The sequence below is a fragment of the Oryctolagus cuniculus genome, chromosome 9 (assembly GCF_051225735.1).
Source record: "Oryctolagus cuniculus isolate XC-2025 breed Fujian yellow rabbit chromosome 9, ASM5122573v1, whole genome shotgun sequence".
NCBI lineage: Eukaryota > Metazoa > Chordata > Mammalia > Lagomorpha > Leporidae > Oryctolagus > Oryctolagus cuniculus.
Genome location: NC_142875.1, coordinates 106,748,482 through 106,764,372, shown reverse-complemented (window position 1 = coordinate 106,764,372; position 15,891 = coordinate 106,748,482). Strand labels below are relative to the sequence as shown.

The window sequence follows — 15,891 nt, the reverse complement described above, 5'->3', positions numbered from 1 at the left end:
CAGTTCCTGTCCCAGCTGCTCCATTTCTGATCCAGGTCCCTGCTAATGGCCTGAGAAAAGCAGCAGAAGACAGTCCAAGTGTTTGGGTCCTGCCACCCACATAGAGAGGCCTGGATGAAGCTCCTGGCTTCAGCCCTGGTCCAACACTGGCAGTTGCAGTCATCTGGGGAGTTCAGGTTCAGGTAGATAGAAGATTGATCAATCTCTCTTTTATCCCTCTTTCTGACTTTCCAATAGTCTTTTTTAAACATTAATTTCATTATCTGGTCACCAAAAATAATACCAACCTGTGAGTAAAAAGGCATGCCACAAACCAGATTATTGCAATATATATATAACTATCAAAGCAAATCTAATCTATGAGAAATCCCATAAATTAATAATGAAAGACATGGGCCGGCATTGTGGCGCAGCCAGTGAAAGCCCTGGCTTGAAGCGCCAACATCCCATATGGGCGTCGGTTCCAGTCCCGGCTGCTCTTTTTCCAATCCAGCTCTCTGCTGTGGCCTGGGAAGGCAATGGAAGATGGCCCAAGTCCTTGGGCCCTGGCACCCATGTGGGAGACCCAGAGGAAGTTCCTGGCTCCTGGCTTCGGATCAACGCAGCTCTGGCCATTGTGGCATCTTGGGAGTGAAATACTTCTGTCTGTAACTCTGTCTTTTTCAAATAAAACAAATCTTTAAAAAAAAAAAAAAAGTCACAAAGCACATGTCCAAGGACTTGCTCAATTTATTAAAAAAAATAATGAAAGACAATGAAATGTTCTTAAATAGGTTAAAGATTTGAATAAATATTCCAAAATGTGGCTATTCCAGTGGTCAATAATGTGACAAAATGTTCAACTTCACTATCAAATTACATAGAATTACAGTCCTCCAGAAAGGCTAAAATTAAAAGGACAGACAATACCATGTTTTGGCAAGAATGTGGAGCAACTAGAACTCTCATAGGCTCTTGGTGGGAGTGTAACACGATACAACGACTTTGGGGAATAGGCCATTTAAATTTTTTTTTTTAATTAAAAAAAAAAAATGACCCAGGAACTACATTTCTTACATATATACCAAACTAAAATAAGTATTTATATACATCAAAAGTCATGGATAAAAATGTTCACAGCTTTATTGATAATAGCTAAAAACTAGTAACAACCTCAACATCACCAACAAAAGATTGCGAAGTGTGGGGAGCAATCCGGACTAGACTGAGTTACTGGAATTAGGACTTATTCTGTGCATCTGCTCTCCCACAATATGGCGCTGGGAGAGAAGTAAACAGCTTCCGCACAGCTGCCTCCAGTTCAGCTAATAAACTGTAGGACTTGCTCCTGATTGGAGGAGAGCAGCGTACTCAGCGTGTGGGCAGCCAAGTTAGGATTGGCGGAGGAGGACTATAAAGGAGGAGAGAGACGGCATGCACCAGGAACATCTATGGGGAACATCTAGCTGAAGGAACACCTGTGCAGCCCCCGAGAAGAGCCGGCCGGCGGTGTGCCGCTCCCCTGCGGAAGTGGGGAATGTGGCCAGGGGGAACTGCCCTTCCACGGAGGTGGAAGGGATAGTAGCCAACCCGGGAAGAACCAGCAGCAAACCCGGGGAGGGCCGAGCAGACGAAAGAACAGCGCAGGGTCCTGTGTCGTTCCTCCACGAAGAGGGGGAGCGACATAATGGTGCCGTGACTCGGATATGAAGCCTAGGCATGGTTCAGTGTCGTTCCTCCGTGAAGAGGGGGAGCGACATAATGGTGCCGTGACTCGGATAGGAAACCTAGGACGGATAGCAAACTTAGGAGGGAAGAAACGGGAAGAACTGGGAAAATACCGGAGAGAGAAACTAGCAAATAGCCTAGGGAAAAGCCGGACGAAAAGGGTGCCGGAAGAAGCTATTGAAAGCCTAGGCATAGACTCAGATACGGACTACGGGGGGAAGCTGGGAGAAATCTCTAAGGTCGAAAGCGAAAGTGAAAGCTAGAACAAACAGACTCGGATACGGACTGTGGGGAGAGGCCAGGAGAAATGAGGGAGGAATATTGTTGGAGGAAAGCTTGGAGAAACATACTGGGTAGAGAAAAATGTTAGGGAAATTGAAGCCGCGGGGGGCAGGCCAAGGCGGAAACGAAAGCCACTTTGGGATTCTCAAGTTAGCCCGGGAATAGGGGGCGAAAAGTTGAAACCAGAAGCTGAAACGTAAGCCTGGTTGGGATCCGTCTGATTAGCCCAGGGAGCAAAGGACGGGAAGCCAAACCGTGGGGCGGAGACGTAAGCTGGGTTGAATTCGCCAGGCTAGCCCGGGGAACTTAGATTGAATGCTAGTGGCGGACATGTAAGCTACGCTGTGTGACTCGTGGAGGCTGCCGCGCGCAGACAGAGCGTGCGGGGCTCAAGTACATAGGGAACGCGGGGCTGGCGCGAGGCCATGGTTCAGACGCGAAAGGGTTAAGCGCGGAGACCGCGGAGTGTGCGCGCAAAGCCGAGCCGCGCAGATGAGAGAGGCGCTGGCTGAAGCGGCGCAAAGCCGGGAAGCTGCCGGCAGGGCGAGGCACCGGGAAGCTGCGGGGATAAGAGAAACAGAAGTTTAGAAGTAAAGTGAGAGAAATAGGAATGCTGGAAGATAGAAGTAAAATGGGAGAAATAGGAATGCCCGGAGATAGAGAAATAGAGAAATAGAAAGGCCTCCCTACAACACTGCAATGTGAGAGCTTGGATTCGGTCTGCCTGATTAAGTGAGGCGATGAGCACGATGAGCACCTGCGGCGGCTAGCAGCTTATGTGCCGCAGGTCACCGAAGACAGGCACGAATTAACATCAGTAAGGCCTCCCCACAAAAAGGCAATGAGAAGGCTTGGATTCGGTTTGCCTGATAGGGCTTGTAAGCCCCTGCAGGCAGAGCAGAGCATGCGCTGCAGGGCACCGAACACAGGCATGCATCAGTGCCTAGAAACCTCCTCACAACATGGCGAAGAGAGGACCCGGATTCGGCTTGCCTGATTGATAGGACTTGTAAGAACCTGTGGCAACTCTAGCAAGTAGAGCAGAGTGTGTGCCGCGGGACACCGAAGACAGGCGCGTATCAACGCCAAAAAATAAAAAGAAAGGGGGATCTGTGGGGAGCAATCCGGACTAGACTGAGTTACTGGAATTAGGACTTATTCTGTGCATCTGCTCTCCCACAATATGGCGCTGGGAGAGAAGTAAACAGCTTCCGCACAGCTGCCTCCAGTTCAGCTAATAAACTGTAGGACTTGCTCCTGATTGGAGGAGAGCAGCGTACTCAGCGTGTGGGCAGCCAAGTTAGGATTGGCGGAGGAGGACTATAAAGGAGGAGAGAGACGGCATGCACCAGGAACATCTATGGGGAACATCTAGCTGAAGGAACACCTGTGCAGCCCCCGAGAAGAGCCGGCCGGCGGTGTGCCGCTCCCCTGCGGAAGTGGGGAATGTGGCCAGGGGGAACTGCCCTTCCACGGAGGTGGAAGGGATAGTAGCCAACCCGGGAAGAACCAGCAGCAAACCCGGGGAGGGCCGAGCAGACGAAAGAACAGCGCAGGGTCCTGTGTCGTTCCTCCACGAAGAGGGGGAGCGACAGCGAAGTATGGTATATTCAGACCATGGATTATTACAACGCAATAAAAGGTAACAAACTAATCCTATTGCAATGAAATGAATGAAATAACCAGGCACAACAGAGTACACTGCATGAGTCCTTGTGAATGGTGTGCAAAACCAGTCAACTCTGGGGCTGGCATTGTGGTGTAGCAGGTAAGCAGTACTAGCATCCCACATGGGTGCCAGTTCAAGTCCCAGCTGCTCCACCTCTGATCCAGCTCTCTGCTAATGTGTCTATTAGAATGCAAATGTTTTAAAATGTCAGCGCAGGAACCAGCATTGTGGTATAGCAGGTTAAACTGTCATGTGCAGCCCTGGCAACCCCTACGGGCACGGGCACGGGTATAAGTCCAGTGGTTCCACTTCTGATCCAGCTCCCCGCTAATGCACCTGGGAAAGCAGTGGAGGATAGCCCAAGTGCTTGGGCCCCTGATCCCACGTGGGGAACCCGAAAGAAGCTCCTGATTCCTGGGTTCAGCCTGGTCCAATCCTGGTCATTAAGGCCACTAGGGGAGTGAACCAGCAGATGGAAGATCTCTCTCTCTCATCTCTCCCTCTCTAATTCTGCCTTTCAAATAAAATAAAATAAAAATAGAACTTAAAAAAAAGTTAGCATAAACTAATCACAGAAGTTAAACATTATACTGAAGGAACCATCATTTCTGAATTTCTCAGCCATGCAGCTTCTCTCCGTCTGTCATTCTTTCAAATACATAAATAAATTTTCAAAAGAGAAGAGAGAATCTTTAGCTTCAATGTGGTCTTCCAGTCCTGGTGGAATTACAAAATATCAGCACACAAAGCTACTGGGAGCTATATTAGCCGGTCAAGATCACCATCAAGTGTTAAAGGGCAAAAGGTACAGATGTGATTTAGCATCTGAAGAGCAGCACTCCTCTGAATCAGTGGGGCTGAGCCTTGTCTGGGTGGGGACCGCTGAGTCTTCTGGGTAGCTAAATGCAAGAGGCACAGGCACCGACCACATCCACCTCCTTCCTGCACGCCACACGCTGTTTAGTAACTCATCCACTCCAACCTCTGCTTTCCTCGGCGCCGTGAACCCAGGTAAACCCAATCCAGAGCCTGTGTTGGAATTTGAACCAGGTGACTCGGATCCAGAGCCCAGGAGCTCAACCTTGACACCACAGTGCTGCACACTGTGCACAGCTGACACCAGGCCTACTGTTTTAAACCGCAGGAAAATAGAACAGTGAGCCTGAAAAGAAATAAACAAAGGACACGTTTTTACGAAATGTGCAGCTCTTTTCGGTCAGTAGAGTTTGAGTTGTTCCGATCAACAGACACCACAAGCACCAAGAAATTCTGTCGGAGGCTTTAACCATTTTTGCACAACATTTTTGGCAGAGTTTTATATCGGGAATGTTGCAACTCTGAGGCTGGTGGCACAGTCTTTCATTTTATGGTATTGTATGTTATGTAACACACATGTGTGTGCATCCGTGTACATAGCCTATATTCATCTCACTTTCTCTGGAGTGATTCAAATAGCATCAGGGTACTTCAGGAAGCTACTGGTTAATGGAATGAAAAGATCAATTTTGGTGAAAAAATTCTGAAATCCAGGCACATGAGAAGTCTGCAAAAAGTTAATGGAAAATGATTACAACAAAAACCTGTGCAAGGATTCAATGTTTTTGCACCAAAATTAAACTCGTGTATTAGTCCACTTACCATTACATTTAAAAATTTTTAATTTATTTGAAAGAGAGAGAGACCTAGATCTCCCATCTGCTGGTTCAGTTCCAAATGCCTTCAACAATCCAAGGTTCAGTCAAGCCAAAGCCAGGAGCCAGGAACTCTATCTGGGCCTCCCACGTGGGTGGCAGGGGCCCAACCAGCCATCACCTGCTGCCTCCCACAGTCTGCATCCACTGCAAGCCACCACAATCAGGAGTAAAACCAGGACTGGAACCCAGGCACTCTGATATGGGATGCAGGCGTCTGAGTCGCTCTGCTGAACACCTACCCCTCCTCTAATCTTTCAATGTACCCTCATGTATTTTTTTTTAATGTTTAAGTGCATTAACAGCCCAAGGTGGCCAAAATACCAGCTGTGAAAAAAGAGGAGACTTCACGAATGAGGTGTGGGCCCAGAGTTTGCGAGCTGAGCCAGGTGGGCTCACAGAGGCTCATTCTGGCAGTATCAAATTATAACATGGAAATTTCAGATATAACAACTTTTTCAGTTTTTCTAGATGAGATTGCCTAACACAGCACAGGCACACAGCTGACAACACAGCGCGCGGGGGCGGGGGGGGGGGGCGTTTATTATATTGGAATAACAAATGCACGTAGCCAATTTGCAATCACTCACTGGACCCTGCACTAACTGCAGCTGAGCGCTGGATAAAAATCAAGGCTCCCTCTAGATATCTTGTGGGCGACTGACCGCCAGGTATGCAGTTGCCCTACAGCCACGTAACCCACCACGATAAACCCTTAGGAATCAAACACTCTTTCTCACGGGCCTTTGCTACCATGGAATGACTTGGAGCGTTAGAAGTACTTCTTGCAGAATTCACCGAAAGGGTGGTTTCATTTCCAGCCAGGACGGTCCCGGTCCCGCCGCCCCCTATCCTGAGCCCGCCCCTTAGCCCAGCAGTTCGCTCCTCGCCCTAGCGCGAAGGTGGCGGCTCTGGCCCGGCAGGGCTGCTTCCCCAGCTTCTGTGTCACGCGCTCGCCAGCCAGGCTCCCTGGCCCTCAGTCTCCCTTCCCCGCGCCGCCAGCGCCGGCGGGGCGGCCCCCGCAAACCACGCGGGACCGCGGGGCGCACGGCCATCTGGAGCGGCCGGCGTGCTGGGCGCGGAAGCGGGGCGGGAGGGGGGGAGGTGGCTGAGGTGCGGGATCGAGAAAGATCTGGGAGGATCTGGAAGCCAGCTGTGGGGAGGGCCCCGGGAGAGCGCTGAGGGAGTGGTCCCCAGAGTCGCAGGGCCCCCCGAAGGGAGCCGGGCAGTGCGCGGAGTGACCCGGAAAACGTACCCGTCCAAGCGCCCTAAAGCACTAAAACAGCCAGAACCGGCTCGGCCGCCGCCGACTCTAGAAAGTTCTCCGCCCCCGCCCCCTCCGTCTCCCGCTCGCGCGCCAGCTCCTCCCAGCCCCTCCCTCGCGGCGGGGTGGGACCAATCGCGCCCTCAGCCGCCGTCCACCTCCGCCGCGGGCTCCGAGCGCGCCGGCTGCAGAGAGCGCGAGCTGCGGCCAGTCCGCACGCCCGGCAGCCGCCAGTGCCGTCGCCGCACGCCTCACGGGCAGGCCCGGCGTTCGGGAGGGTTTGGCTCGCGCTGCGCTCGGTCCACGGACTCAGCGGGCTCCGAGCGGCCATGACCGCCGAGGAGATGAAGGCGGCCGAGAGCGGGGCGCAGTCGGCGCCGCTGCCCCTCGAGGGCGTGGACATCAGCCCCAAGCAAGACGAAGGCGTGCTGAAGGTGAGGGCTGGGCGGCTGCGGCGGGAGCGGCCGCCGGGTCCCGTAGCCCGCGGCCGTCGCGTTGCCTTCCCGGGCCGGGCGGCGTTATCCGGGGTGGCAGAGGCTTCCACACGGCCGGAAGGAGTCGGTGCGGGTGCGCGGGTCACGGCGTAGCCGTCTGCTGGCTCCCGGACAGCCAGGGGTCTGGGCCCAGGCCCTCCCCTGCCGCGCCCGGGCCGGGCAGGGGCCGAGCCTGCGGCGCCAACTCCGGCGTGCACGGGGCGGTCGAGAGGGGCGGGGCGCCCGCGGGCCGCGCACCGCGCCGGCCCCCGCACCGCCCCTCGTTCACCTGTCCCCGACCCCACGGTCCGGCCGGGCTGCCCAATGGAGATGGGAAGTCCCTGGATCGCCCGATCGCTGATGGTGTGAGAGCGCGTCCGCCCTAGCGGTGAGACGGTGGCTTGGACGCGAAGCGGCTCCCGGAGTCATTTCCTGGCCCGGAGCTCTTTGTGCGACCCGTTGCCCTCGGCGCCCCACCACCACCACGCTCGGCGCCCCGGGTTCCAAACGCTGGCGCTCGCCCGGGGTCACCTGCTCAACCCTGCCATGCCCGCTCCCTCGGCCCAGGGAGGGCCAGGAGCAGTGCCTGCCGGGACCTGTAGTTCCGGTAATCCTCGCCGCCCCCCCCCTCCCCGGGCGAGGCTTTAAGTGTAGGGCGAGGAGGAGGAGGGTCTTTGCTTCGGCGCCTGAGGAGGGCGGGGGAGGCACCTTTGAACCGGGTCTGGCCAGCCTGTGGTTATGCCTAACCCGTTCTGCAGAAAGCCCAGGGTGGTAACCTCCCGGCTGGCGTTTCATACCTTGTCTCCATCCTCTGCATCTGCCTACCTGGCCGCCCACTGCTCAGCCCAGCCATTGTGCAAAGCCAGAGGCTTCAGGGAGCTTGACCTGGTGCAAGCAGTCCGCCTGGCTTTCAACCATGTGCCTGCGGCCGCGAGCCCCTGCCCCAGCTGCTCCCACGTGGCCATGTGGCTTCCCGGTTGTCTGCAGCACCTTGCTGTTTTCCACAAGGTTATTACTCTGGGAAGGGTCATTCCCCTTCACCCTCCAGCCCTGGCCTTTGTCTTTTCTACTCCTCACGGCCTGGGGTCAGAAGCCAGTGTTCCTGGGAAGTATTCTTACCTGAACAGGGCTTATTTGGCTCCCAGGTCAGGGCCTGTTGGGGCCTGGGGTCAGAAGCCAGTGTTCCTGGGAAGTATTCTTACCTGAACAGGGCTTATTTGGCTCCCAGGTCAGGGCCTGTTGGAGAGCCTGCGTCTCACCAGTCACCCAGTGTGCTCGACCCATTGCAAACTGTCCTGTTCCCAGTACTGATGCTCCTCTCCTTCGGCTGCCTCCAAAGCAGGCCCTGGTCTGATGGCCACTGGCGCTTGGGAAGAATGAGGAAATATTGCAAGGATACGTCCCCCTTTGCTGCTGCTGACAACCCTTTATCCAACCTTTGCTGTGTGATCTTGCAAGATCTCAGAGGGATCATCATAGCTGGGCAGCTTATCCCACAGCATGCAGCAAAAACTGGAGCTCGGCTCTTGTCTCCAGTTTACCAGCTCAGTCTTGCAGCCCCTCTAGAAAGCTGGGAGTCACTTGAGGATTGGGGCCCTCAAATCTGGATAGAGGCAAGAGTCCCTTTAGGTTCGCTGCAGAGGTGTGAGCTTTGCTGCCCTTTCTGCCCCATCCCCGGGCTACTCACGCTCTTCACTTCTTCCCAGGTCATCAAGCGAGAGGGCACAGGCACCGAGACACCCATGATCGGGGACCGAGTCTTTGTCCACTACACTGGCTGGCTCTTGGATGGCACGAAGTTTGACTCCAGTCTGGACCGCAAGGACAAATTCTCCTTTGACCTGGGAAAAGGTAGGCATGGCTAGTGGGCTGGCCGGAAGGCTTCGGGGTGGCTAGGAGCTATCTGGCGAGCTGAAAGCATATTCCCAGAACCCAGCTCAAGGTGGGGTGGCTTACTGCAGACTGTGTCCGTCACTCTTTTCTTCCTTCTGTTCTGTGACTCTGGTGATTGCTGTCTCCCCCCACACACACCTTTTCACCCTGACTCCCTCTTTGGGGGTGCACAGTCCTGCTTCTTGAACTTGTTTGTCCCGGGATTGAGTTTTAGGTTAAGAGTTCTGAGACGGCAGCACTTCATGCAGCCAGGCCTCTTAGCTCCTGGTGCATTTCTCGGGTGACACTGAACAGAGACCCCTGCTGAGAGGGTCCTGTTTGCCTCTGTATCTGCAGGGGAGGTCATCAAGGCTTGGGACATTGCTGTTGCAACCATGAAGGTGGGGGAATTGTGCCGCATCACCTGCAAACCCGAATATGCCTACGGTTCGGCAGGCAGCCCTCCAAAGATCCCCCCCAACGCCACACTTGTGTTCGAGGTGAGTGTCCAACCACAGAGACCCGGGCACAAGGCCAGGCCTTATCTCAGCCCAGTGGCTGGCTGCCCTCCAGCCCTTCCTGCCTCTTGGAGACAATGTAGCCGAGGCTGAGAGCCTGGCCCAGGAGGAGAAATGGGGAGGGCAGCTGGCTCTGCTGCTGCCAGATGTGGCGGTAATGGAAGCTTCAGGTAGGAGGAGGTGATTGAGAGCAGCTCCTGCGGCAGACGGGTGGTGGTGGTAACTGCAAGCTCTGGGAGGACAGAAACTCGGCAGTCACAGAGACAGAGTGGAGGGCTGAGACTTGTTTGCTCTGGGCTGCAGTGGGGGCTGAGGCGAGGCCTCACTGAGGAATGGAACTGGCACTGTTGAGTCTAGGAGTGCCTGAGCCCATCAGTGGACACTCAGAGAATGCCCAGAAGATCCTGGAAGTTGTGGTGGCATGGATTGGGCTTTCTTTTTCCTCAAGGAAGGTGGATTGAGATTGTCTGAAACATCTCTTGGAGTGGGGCAGACCTTGGCTCTCCTGAGTTAACTTAAATCCACATGGTCTGCACTCACCACCATCATTGAAACAACAGAGCTTCTGGTTAAAGGCCCTGGTGGTCAGATCCATCTGGTCGTTCACTAGGGACTCCTGGCTGAGGGCGAGGTGGTGATGCACTATCGAGGAGTTCGTGGGGGAAGGATCTGTGTCATCTTGGGTCTTTGCCACAGGTGGAATTGTTTGAGTTCAAGGGAGAGGATCTGACAGACGACGAAGACGGCGGAATCATCCGCAGAATACGGACTCGGGGTGAAGGCTATGCTAGGCCCAACGATGGTGCTATTGTGGAGGGTGAGTCAGTTCCGCTGAGTCTGGGATTTGGATACTGATGCACACCTGGGGACCAGATGGTTTTGGCTAAGTCACTTCCCTTCTCTGAGCCTATTTTCTTAACTATAAGGTTTGGGATTGGACAATACACTCTTAATATCCCTCCAGGTCTGAGACCACAGCAGGGGTATCTTGGGGACAAGAAGTGATGGGTGACCTAGGGAGGCTGCTGGCATCCTTCCTTGGTCCCCTGCCCTCTCACACCCTGGCATACTGCCTCTTGCATGCTAGTCGCACTGGAAGGGTACTACAAGGACCGGCTCTTTGACCAGCGGGAACTCCGCTTTGAGGTCGGCGAGGGGGAGAGTCTGGATCTGCCTTGTGGGCTAGAGAAGGCCATTCAGCGCATGGAGAAAGGCGAACATTCCATCTTGTACCTCAAGCCCAGGTGAGCAGGGGGTGCTCTAGAGCCAGTGCCAGACCATGAGTGGTAGAGCTGGCCACTTGTGTCCTTTCCCCTTCGTGTGCTGGGTGCAACTCAACCACATGTGTGTCAAAGCGTGGCCACGATTGTCTGCCTTGGATCAAAGCATATCTTTTCAGTCATTGCTGCAGATTGTCTCCTGCCAACATTAAGATTTTAATCTCCCATTAATTGAGTCACTCGCCATTTATTGAGATGCACCTGTTAGGTACGATAGTGGTGCTGAAAATCTCGAGGTTCAGGGACTAACAGAACATTGTTCCTGCCTTCCTAAATTAGTAGTCGTACCACTGTGTGCTCACAGAAGATGCTAAGGGACCACCAAGGTCAGGGAACATTTTGCCAAACAGGAAACAATGGGCCCAGGTCTGAAAGCATGGGGTGGGGAGGTAGTTGAGAGGAAAGGGGGAAACGTTAGGGCTGCCGAGCTGACCCGGAGCCTTTCTAACCCTGCAGTTACGCGTTTGGCAATGCTGGGAAGGAAAAGTTTCAGATCCCGCCATATGCTGAGCTGAAATATGAAGTCCACCTCAAGAGTTTTGAGAAGGTGAGTTTGCACGGCGTCTTCCCTGCCCACCCAGGCGCAGATTCCGCGGGCGCTGACAGCTGTGTTTCTCCCCTGGGTGCTGGCAGGCCAAGGAGTCCTGGGAGATGAGCTCGGAGGAGAAGCTGGAGCAGAGCGCCATCGTGAAAGAGCGAGGCACCGTGTACTTCAAGGTGAGCAGACGGGGCCGCTGCTAAGCACACCCCTGGGAGGGCTGCCCTGGGGGCTTGGCACCTGCTGTGTCTGAGCTCAGTGGTCTCAGGGGCGAGGAGGAGATGGCCCCTGCCTGTGGGTCACAGGTGTCTACAAGTTGTGATAGACTGGTGACACCGAAGCTGTGCTGGGTGCCTGAACCCTCCCTCCCACTGCAGGAAGGCAAGTACAAGCAGGCTCTGCTACAGTACAAGAAGATTGTGTCTTGGCTGGAATACGAGTCAAGTTTTTCCAGTGAGGAAGTGCAAAAGGCACAGGCCCTGCGCCTGGCCTCCCACCTCAACCTGGCTATGTGTCACCTGAAGCTACAGGCCTTCTCGGCAGCCGTGGAAAGCTGTAACAAGGTGAGGCCCCTTAGAGGCTGTGGAGGCAGCGAGCACAGGCAGGGCCAAGGAAGCTTCCTGAGCAGGGCAGGAATGGTGGGAGTGCAGAGACAATGAGCCCCGAGTCGGGGGCTGTGAGTAGCACGCACCTTGGCTTTGGTGGGGAGAGATGGGGGAAGCGCTGGGTGGGAAGAACTTCGGTGTTCACCCAACGTGGTTCCCAGCCTCTCATCCACCGGCTTGATCCTAAAGACAATGGAGGTGGCAGCCTTCCTCCTCTTTGACCAGATGCCTGCTGTCGTCTTCCTCTGCCTCCTGAATGATCGAGGTTCCTACCTAGACCTCAGTCTTCTCCCTTCAATGCGCCATACCTTGTTCTTTGTGGGCTAGAGTCAGCCATTTCCGTTCCTCTTCATCCTGTGGAGCCCAGCCTTGGTCAGGCGGGCTTCAGGGCCTGCCCTCTCACTGTGCTGCCTCTTCCCCGCATCCTCAGGCCCTGGAACTGGACAGCAACAACGAGAAGGGCCTCTTCCGCCGGGGAGAGGCCCACCTGGCTGTGAACGACTTTGACCTGGCACGGGCTGACTTCCAGAAGGTCCTGCAGCTCTACCCCAGCAACAAAGCGGCTAAGGCCCAGCTGGCTGTGTGCCAGCAGCGGATCCGCAAGCAGATTGCCCGGGAGAAGAAGCTCTACGCCAACATGTTTGAGAGGCTGGCAGAGGAGGAGAACAAGGTGAGGGCCGGATAGAGCAGGGTTGGAATGAACAGAGAAAGGCACTTGCTTGTCCTCTGCTCAGCCCAGCTGGGGTGGGCTCTTCGTGGCTCGCTGTCTGTGCCAGTCCTAGAAACCAGAACTTGCCCTCTTCCCTGGAGGAGTAAGGCGAGTGTGTGTTCCCTCAGGGTCCAGAGTTAAGCCTGCCTGTCCCCAGAAGCAGTTGACCCTTCTAGCTTTTGTGCATTATTCCAACACACGTCCTACATACTTGAGGCTGCAGAAAGTACACGGAAAACATGGATCATGGAAAAAGAAGTTATGCATGGATTTCAGAAATTTTCGTGCCAAAATCACCATCTTTTCATTTCATTTTCCGTGAACTTTTTGGGGGCCCTCGTGTGAACGATACATGCATGCATGTTGCCTTCCCCCTTTCCCTCACAGAAGCAACATACTGGCTGTGTTTCAAAGAATATTAGCAGGAAGCTTCTCTTACGGTGGCATTTTAGAGAGCGTTCACATCCTTTCACACACCATATTTGACTGTGTGCATGCAGTGTGTCTTAACCAGGGCCCTGTTTCTTAGTCTTCAGTGTTAGAAAGCAACCCTGTCTAACAAAGGACGTGGGAAATTTTAAGTTCTCTGGCAGCCATGTTTACAAAGGTAAAAAGAGATGGAGTTACATTTTAATATTTTAGTTGACTCGCAGTACATGTAATTTTTGAGTTGCATGTTTATTTTCCAAACTAAGTCTTTAAGATCCAATGTATATTTTGCCCTTAGACGGCATCAGTTGAATTAGCCACATGCAGTCGTGGCTACCATACGAGTTGTGCACAGTTCTAAACTACTGCAACAAGTGACCTTGTAAGGTGTGATTCGCCTACGTACAGATTGTCCAGGACAGAGCAACGAGGAAAACTTCTGTGTAGGCCCTGCATGTGTGTTTTTACTTAGGAGGTCAGCCCCTTCCTCTTCCTGCTTGCAGGCGAAGGCAGAAGTGGCCGCAGGCGACCATCCCATGGACACAGAGATGAAGGATGAGCGGAACGACGTGGCTGGAAGCCAGTCTCAGGTGGAGACAGAAGCATAGCCTCTCTGGCCTGACTCCTGCGACTGCCCGCCTCCTGCTCCCCTGCCCTACTCCACCCTGTTAGTTTTGTAAAAACTGAAGAATTTTGAGTGACTTAGACCTTTATTTTTCTATCTGGTTGGATGGTGGCTTTGCGAGGAGGGGGGAAAGACTAGGCTGGGAACGCTGAGGTAGGGCTGATTCTAGGGAGTGTCACCCGCCCCCCTTCCCCCATCACACGTGAATGTACATCCATCCACACACACGCAACTGAATGTTCGTGCATTTTGCTCCCTCTGTTAGGTCTACTTTGCAAATGGTAGAAGGGGGCAAGTGGTGGGGATGGGGTCTGATGTGAAACCAGGGTGGAGAGGGAGACCGACTCCTGGGCAGCTGCTTTCCTGATCCTTGTCCTCTCCCAGTCCCTTTCAAACTGTGGCCTCCAGGTGGGTGCTGGGGGTGGGGAAACCATTGCTGTGCCTGTTACCTCTCAGTCCCTTCCTCACCCCAGATGGTGTGGCTGACTGTGTCTGGTGTCCAAGACCACCCCCGTCCCCCATTCTGGTATTGGCCTTCCTAGCAGTTTCCCTTCTCAGCCAGGTTGTATCCCCACCCTCCCACCCTGTCAGCCTCTTCTCTGCACGTTGCTGAAAGTCCAGGCTCGCCTCAAGTTCTGTGCTTGAGCAATAAAGTGGAAACAATAAAACCTGGGTGTCAGGCAGCCCTTTCTGTCCAGCTCCAGAAGGGGGTACAGTGTAGATAGAGGCAAATCAGGGGAGCTGCTGACCTAGTCCCCAGCCCCACTGAAACAAGTGCAGCACCCGATGGATTCGCAGTAGTTGGGCGGGAAGCCTCCCTGCTGCACAGGGCCCCCTGAGAACTGCACAGACTACAGCCAGGACTACCATGGCCTTGCTGTAGGTTCCCAGCAGTCCACCTCCTAGACATCTAGGGTGGGGGTGGGGCATTAGTACCTCTGGTTTTCTTCCCTGACGCACAGAAGGGATTGTAAACATCTAGAAAACTGGGATCATGTTTGTTTGAAAGTGGACACATGTACTTCAGATCCAGGAGAGTTGTCTGGCCTTGCTTGCACCCTTGTGACCTGCTGGGGCCTGGGAGAAGCCAAGTGGCCAGGTCATCACGCTGAGCCTGCTCTGTGTGATCTTGGCTGTAGGTGAGAGCCTGTATCTAGGCCTGTTTCTTACGTCCTGCGTCTTCACAAACTGGTGGAGTAATCTATTCCCACACACCTGTACAATTCCCTCCAGAGGAATTGCTCCATACTTTGATCATGGAGGGTTAATTTGTGAAGAGTTTCTCCAAGTCATGCTGTACATTGAGGAATCCCATTGTTACTGCTGGGTCTCTTCTACATCTGGATCCTTTTGGTGTTTTGAAATTAGATTTGTGAGAAGCATTTAGCGTGGCAGCTGTGGCTGCTTAGGATGCCCACATCCCATGGTGGAGTGCCTGAGTTCAGGTCCCAGCTCCTGACTTTGCTAAAGTACACCCCAGGAGGCACTGGCTGAAGGTGTATGTGGTCGGATCCCTGCCATCCACATCAGAAACCCCGGGTGAGTGCCAGGCTCCTGGCTTTGACCTGATCTAGTTTCAGCTGTTGTAGGCATTTAAGGAGTGAACCAGCAGGTGGAAGATCTCTGCCAATTTGCCCTTCAAATAAAAATTAGACTCCTGCCCCTGCAGGTAGTCATAATAGCTATCTCTCATTAAGTACTTAGCATGTCAGCCTCAATTAAATGGAAAGAAAGTGTAACATGAGGTCTCCAAACATTCAAACTGTTCCATGAGGTTCAGGAGGCTGGGCAAGTCTTGAGGTACCTTCAGGTTCTGCATGCTTCTGTAAGGTTCCAATAACAAAACACAGGGCAGTAGGTTACGTAACATTAAAGCTGTTTGTGAAGATGTTTTGTTAAAATAGCTAAACATGTTTAAAGCTAAAAATAACCCTACCACATATTCCACCTCTTGGGGTCAGTGTTCAAGTATATTTTGCAGGCATCTGCACCTGCCTCACTCACTTTGTACCAGAGACTGCCTGAAAAAGGGAAATCAGTGGCATCCAGGAACTTGGAAGTGGGGTCCCTGGACAAAGCGGAATTGAGTTTATCTTGAACGAATGCTGAGCGAAACATCAGGATCTACTACGTTTCATCTCCAAAGTATTTCTAATCATCCTAGCCCCACTCCCTTCCCAACACTACCACACATGGCCAGTCTGCTGTCTTGCAAAACGCTTTTTGTTT

General features: G+C 53.6%; 1 protein-coding gene and 1 long non-coding RNA gene across 2 annotated transcripts; one reads left to right on the top strand and one right to left on the bottom strand.

Annotated features, from left to right (window-relative positions):
- Positions 1 to 711: 711 nt before the first annotated feature.
- LOC138843866 (uncharacterized) lies at positions 712 to 6,714 on the bottom strand. Its single transcript, XR_011378990.2, has 2 exons — positions 6,605 to 6,714; positions 712 to 4,820 (listed from the first exon to the last, which is right to left on the bottom strand). It is a non-coding gene; the product is annotated as an uncharacterized LOC138843866 (long non-coding RNA).
- Positions 6,715 to 6,939: 225 nt separating this feature from the next.
- On the top strand, positions 6,940 to 14,330 carry FKBP4 (FKBP prolyl isomerase 4). The gene is given in 10 exon segments (NM_001082310.1): positions 6,940 to 7,047; positions 8,793 to 8,937; positions 9,316 to 9,458; positions 10,173 to 10,293; positions 10,564 to 10,720; positions 11,213 to 11,303; positions 11,390 to 11,473; positions 11,672 to 11,857; positions 12,330 to 12,569; positions 13,541 to 14,330. Coding segments are annotated over 10 exon segments (1,377 nt in total). The 5' UTR covers positions 6,940 to 6,942; the 3' UTR covers positions 13,646 to 14,330.
- The last annotated feature ends 1,561 nt before the right edge of the window (positions 14,331 to 15,891 follow it).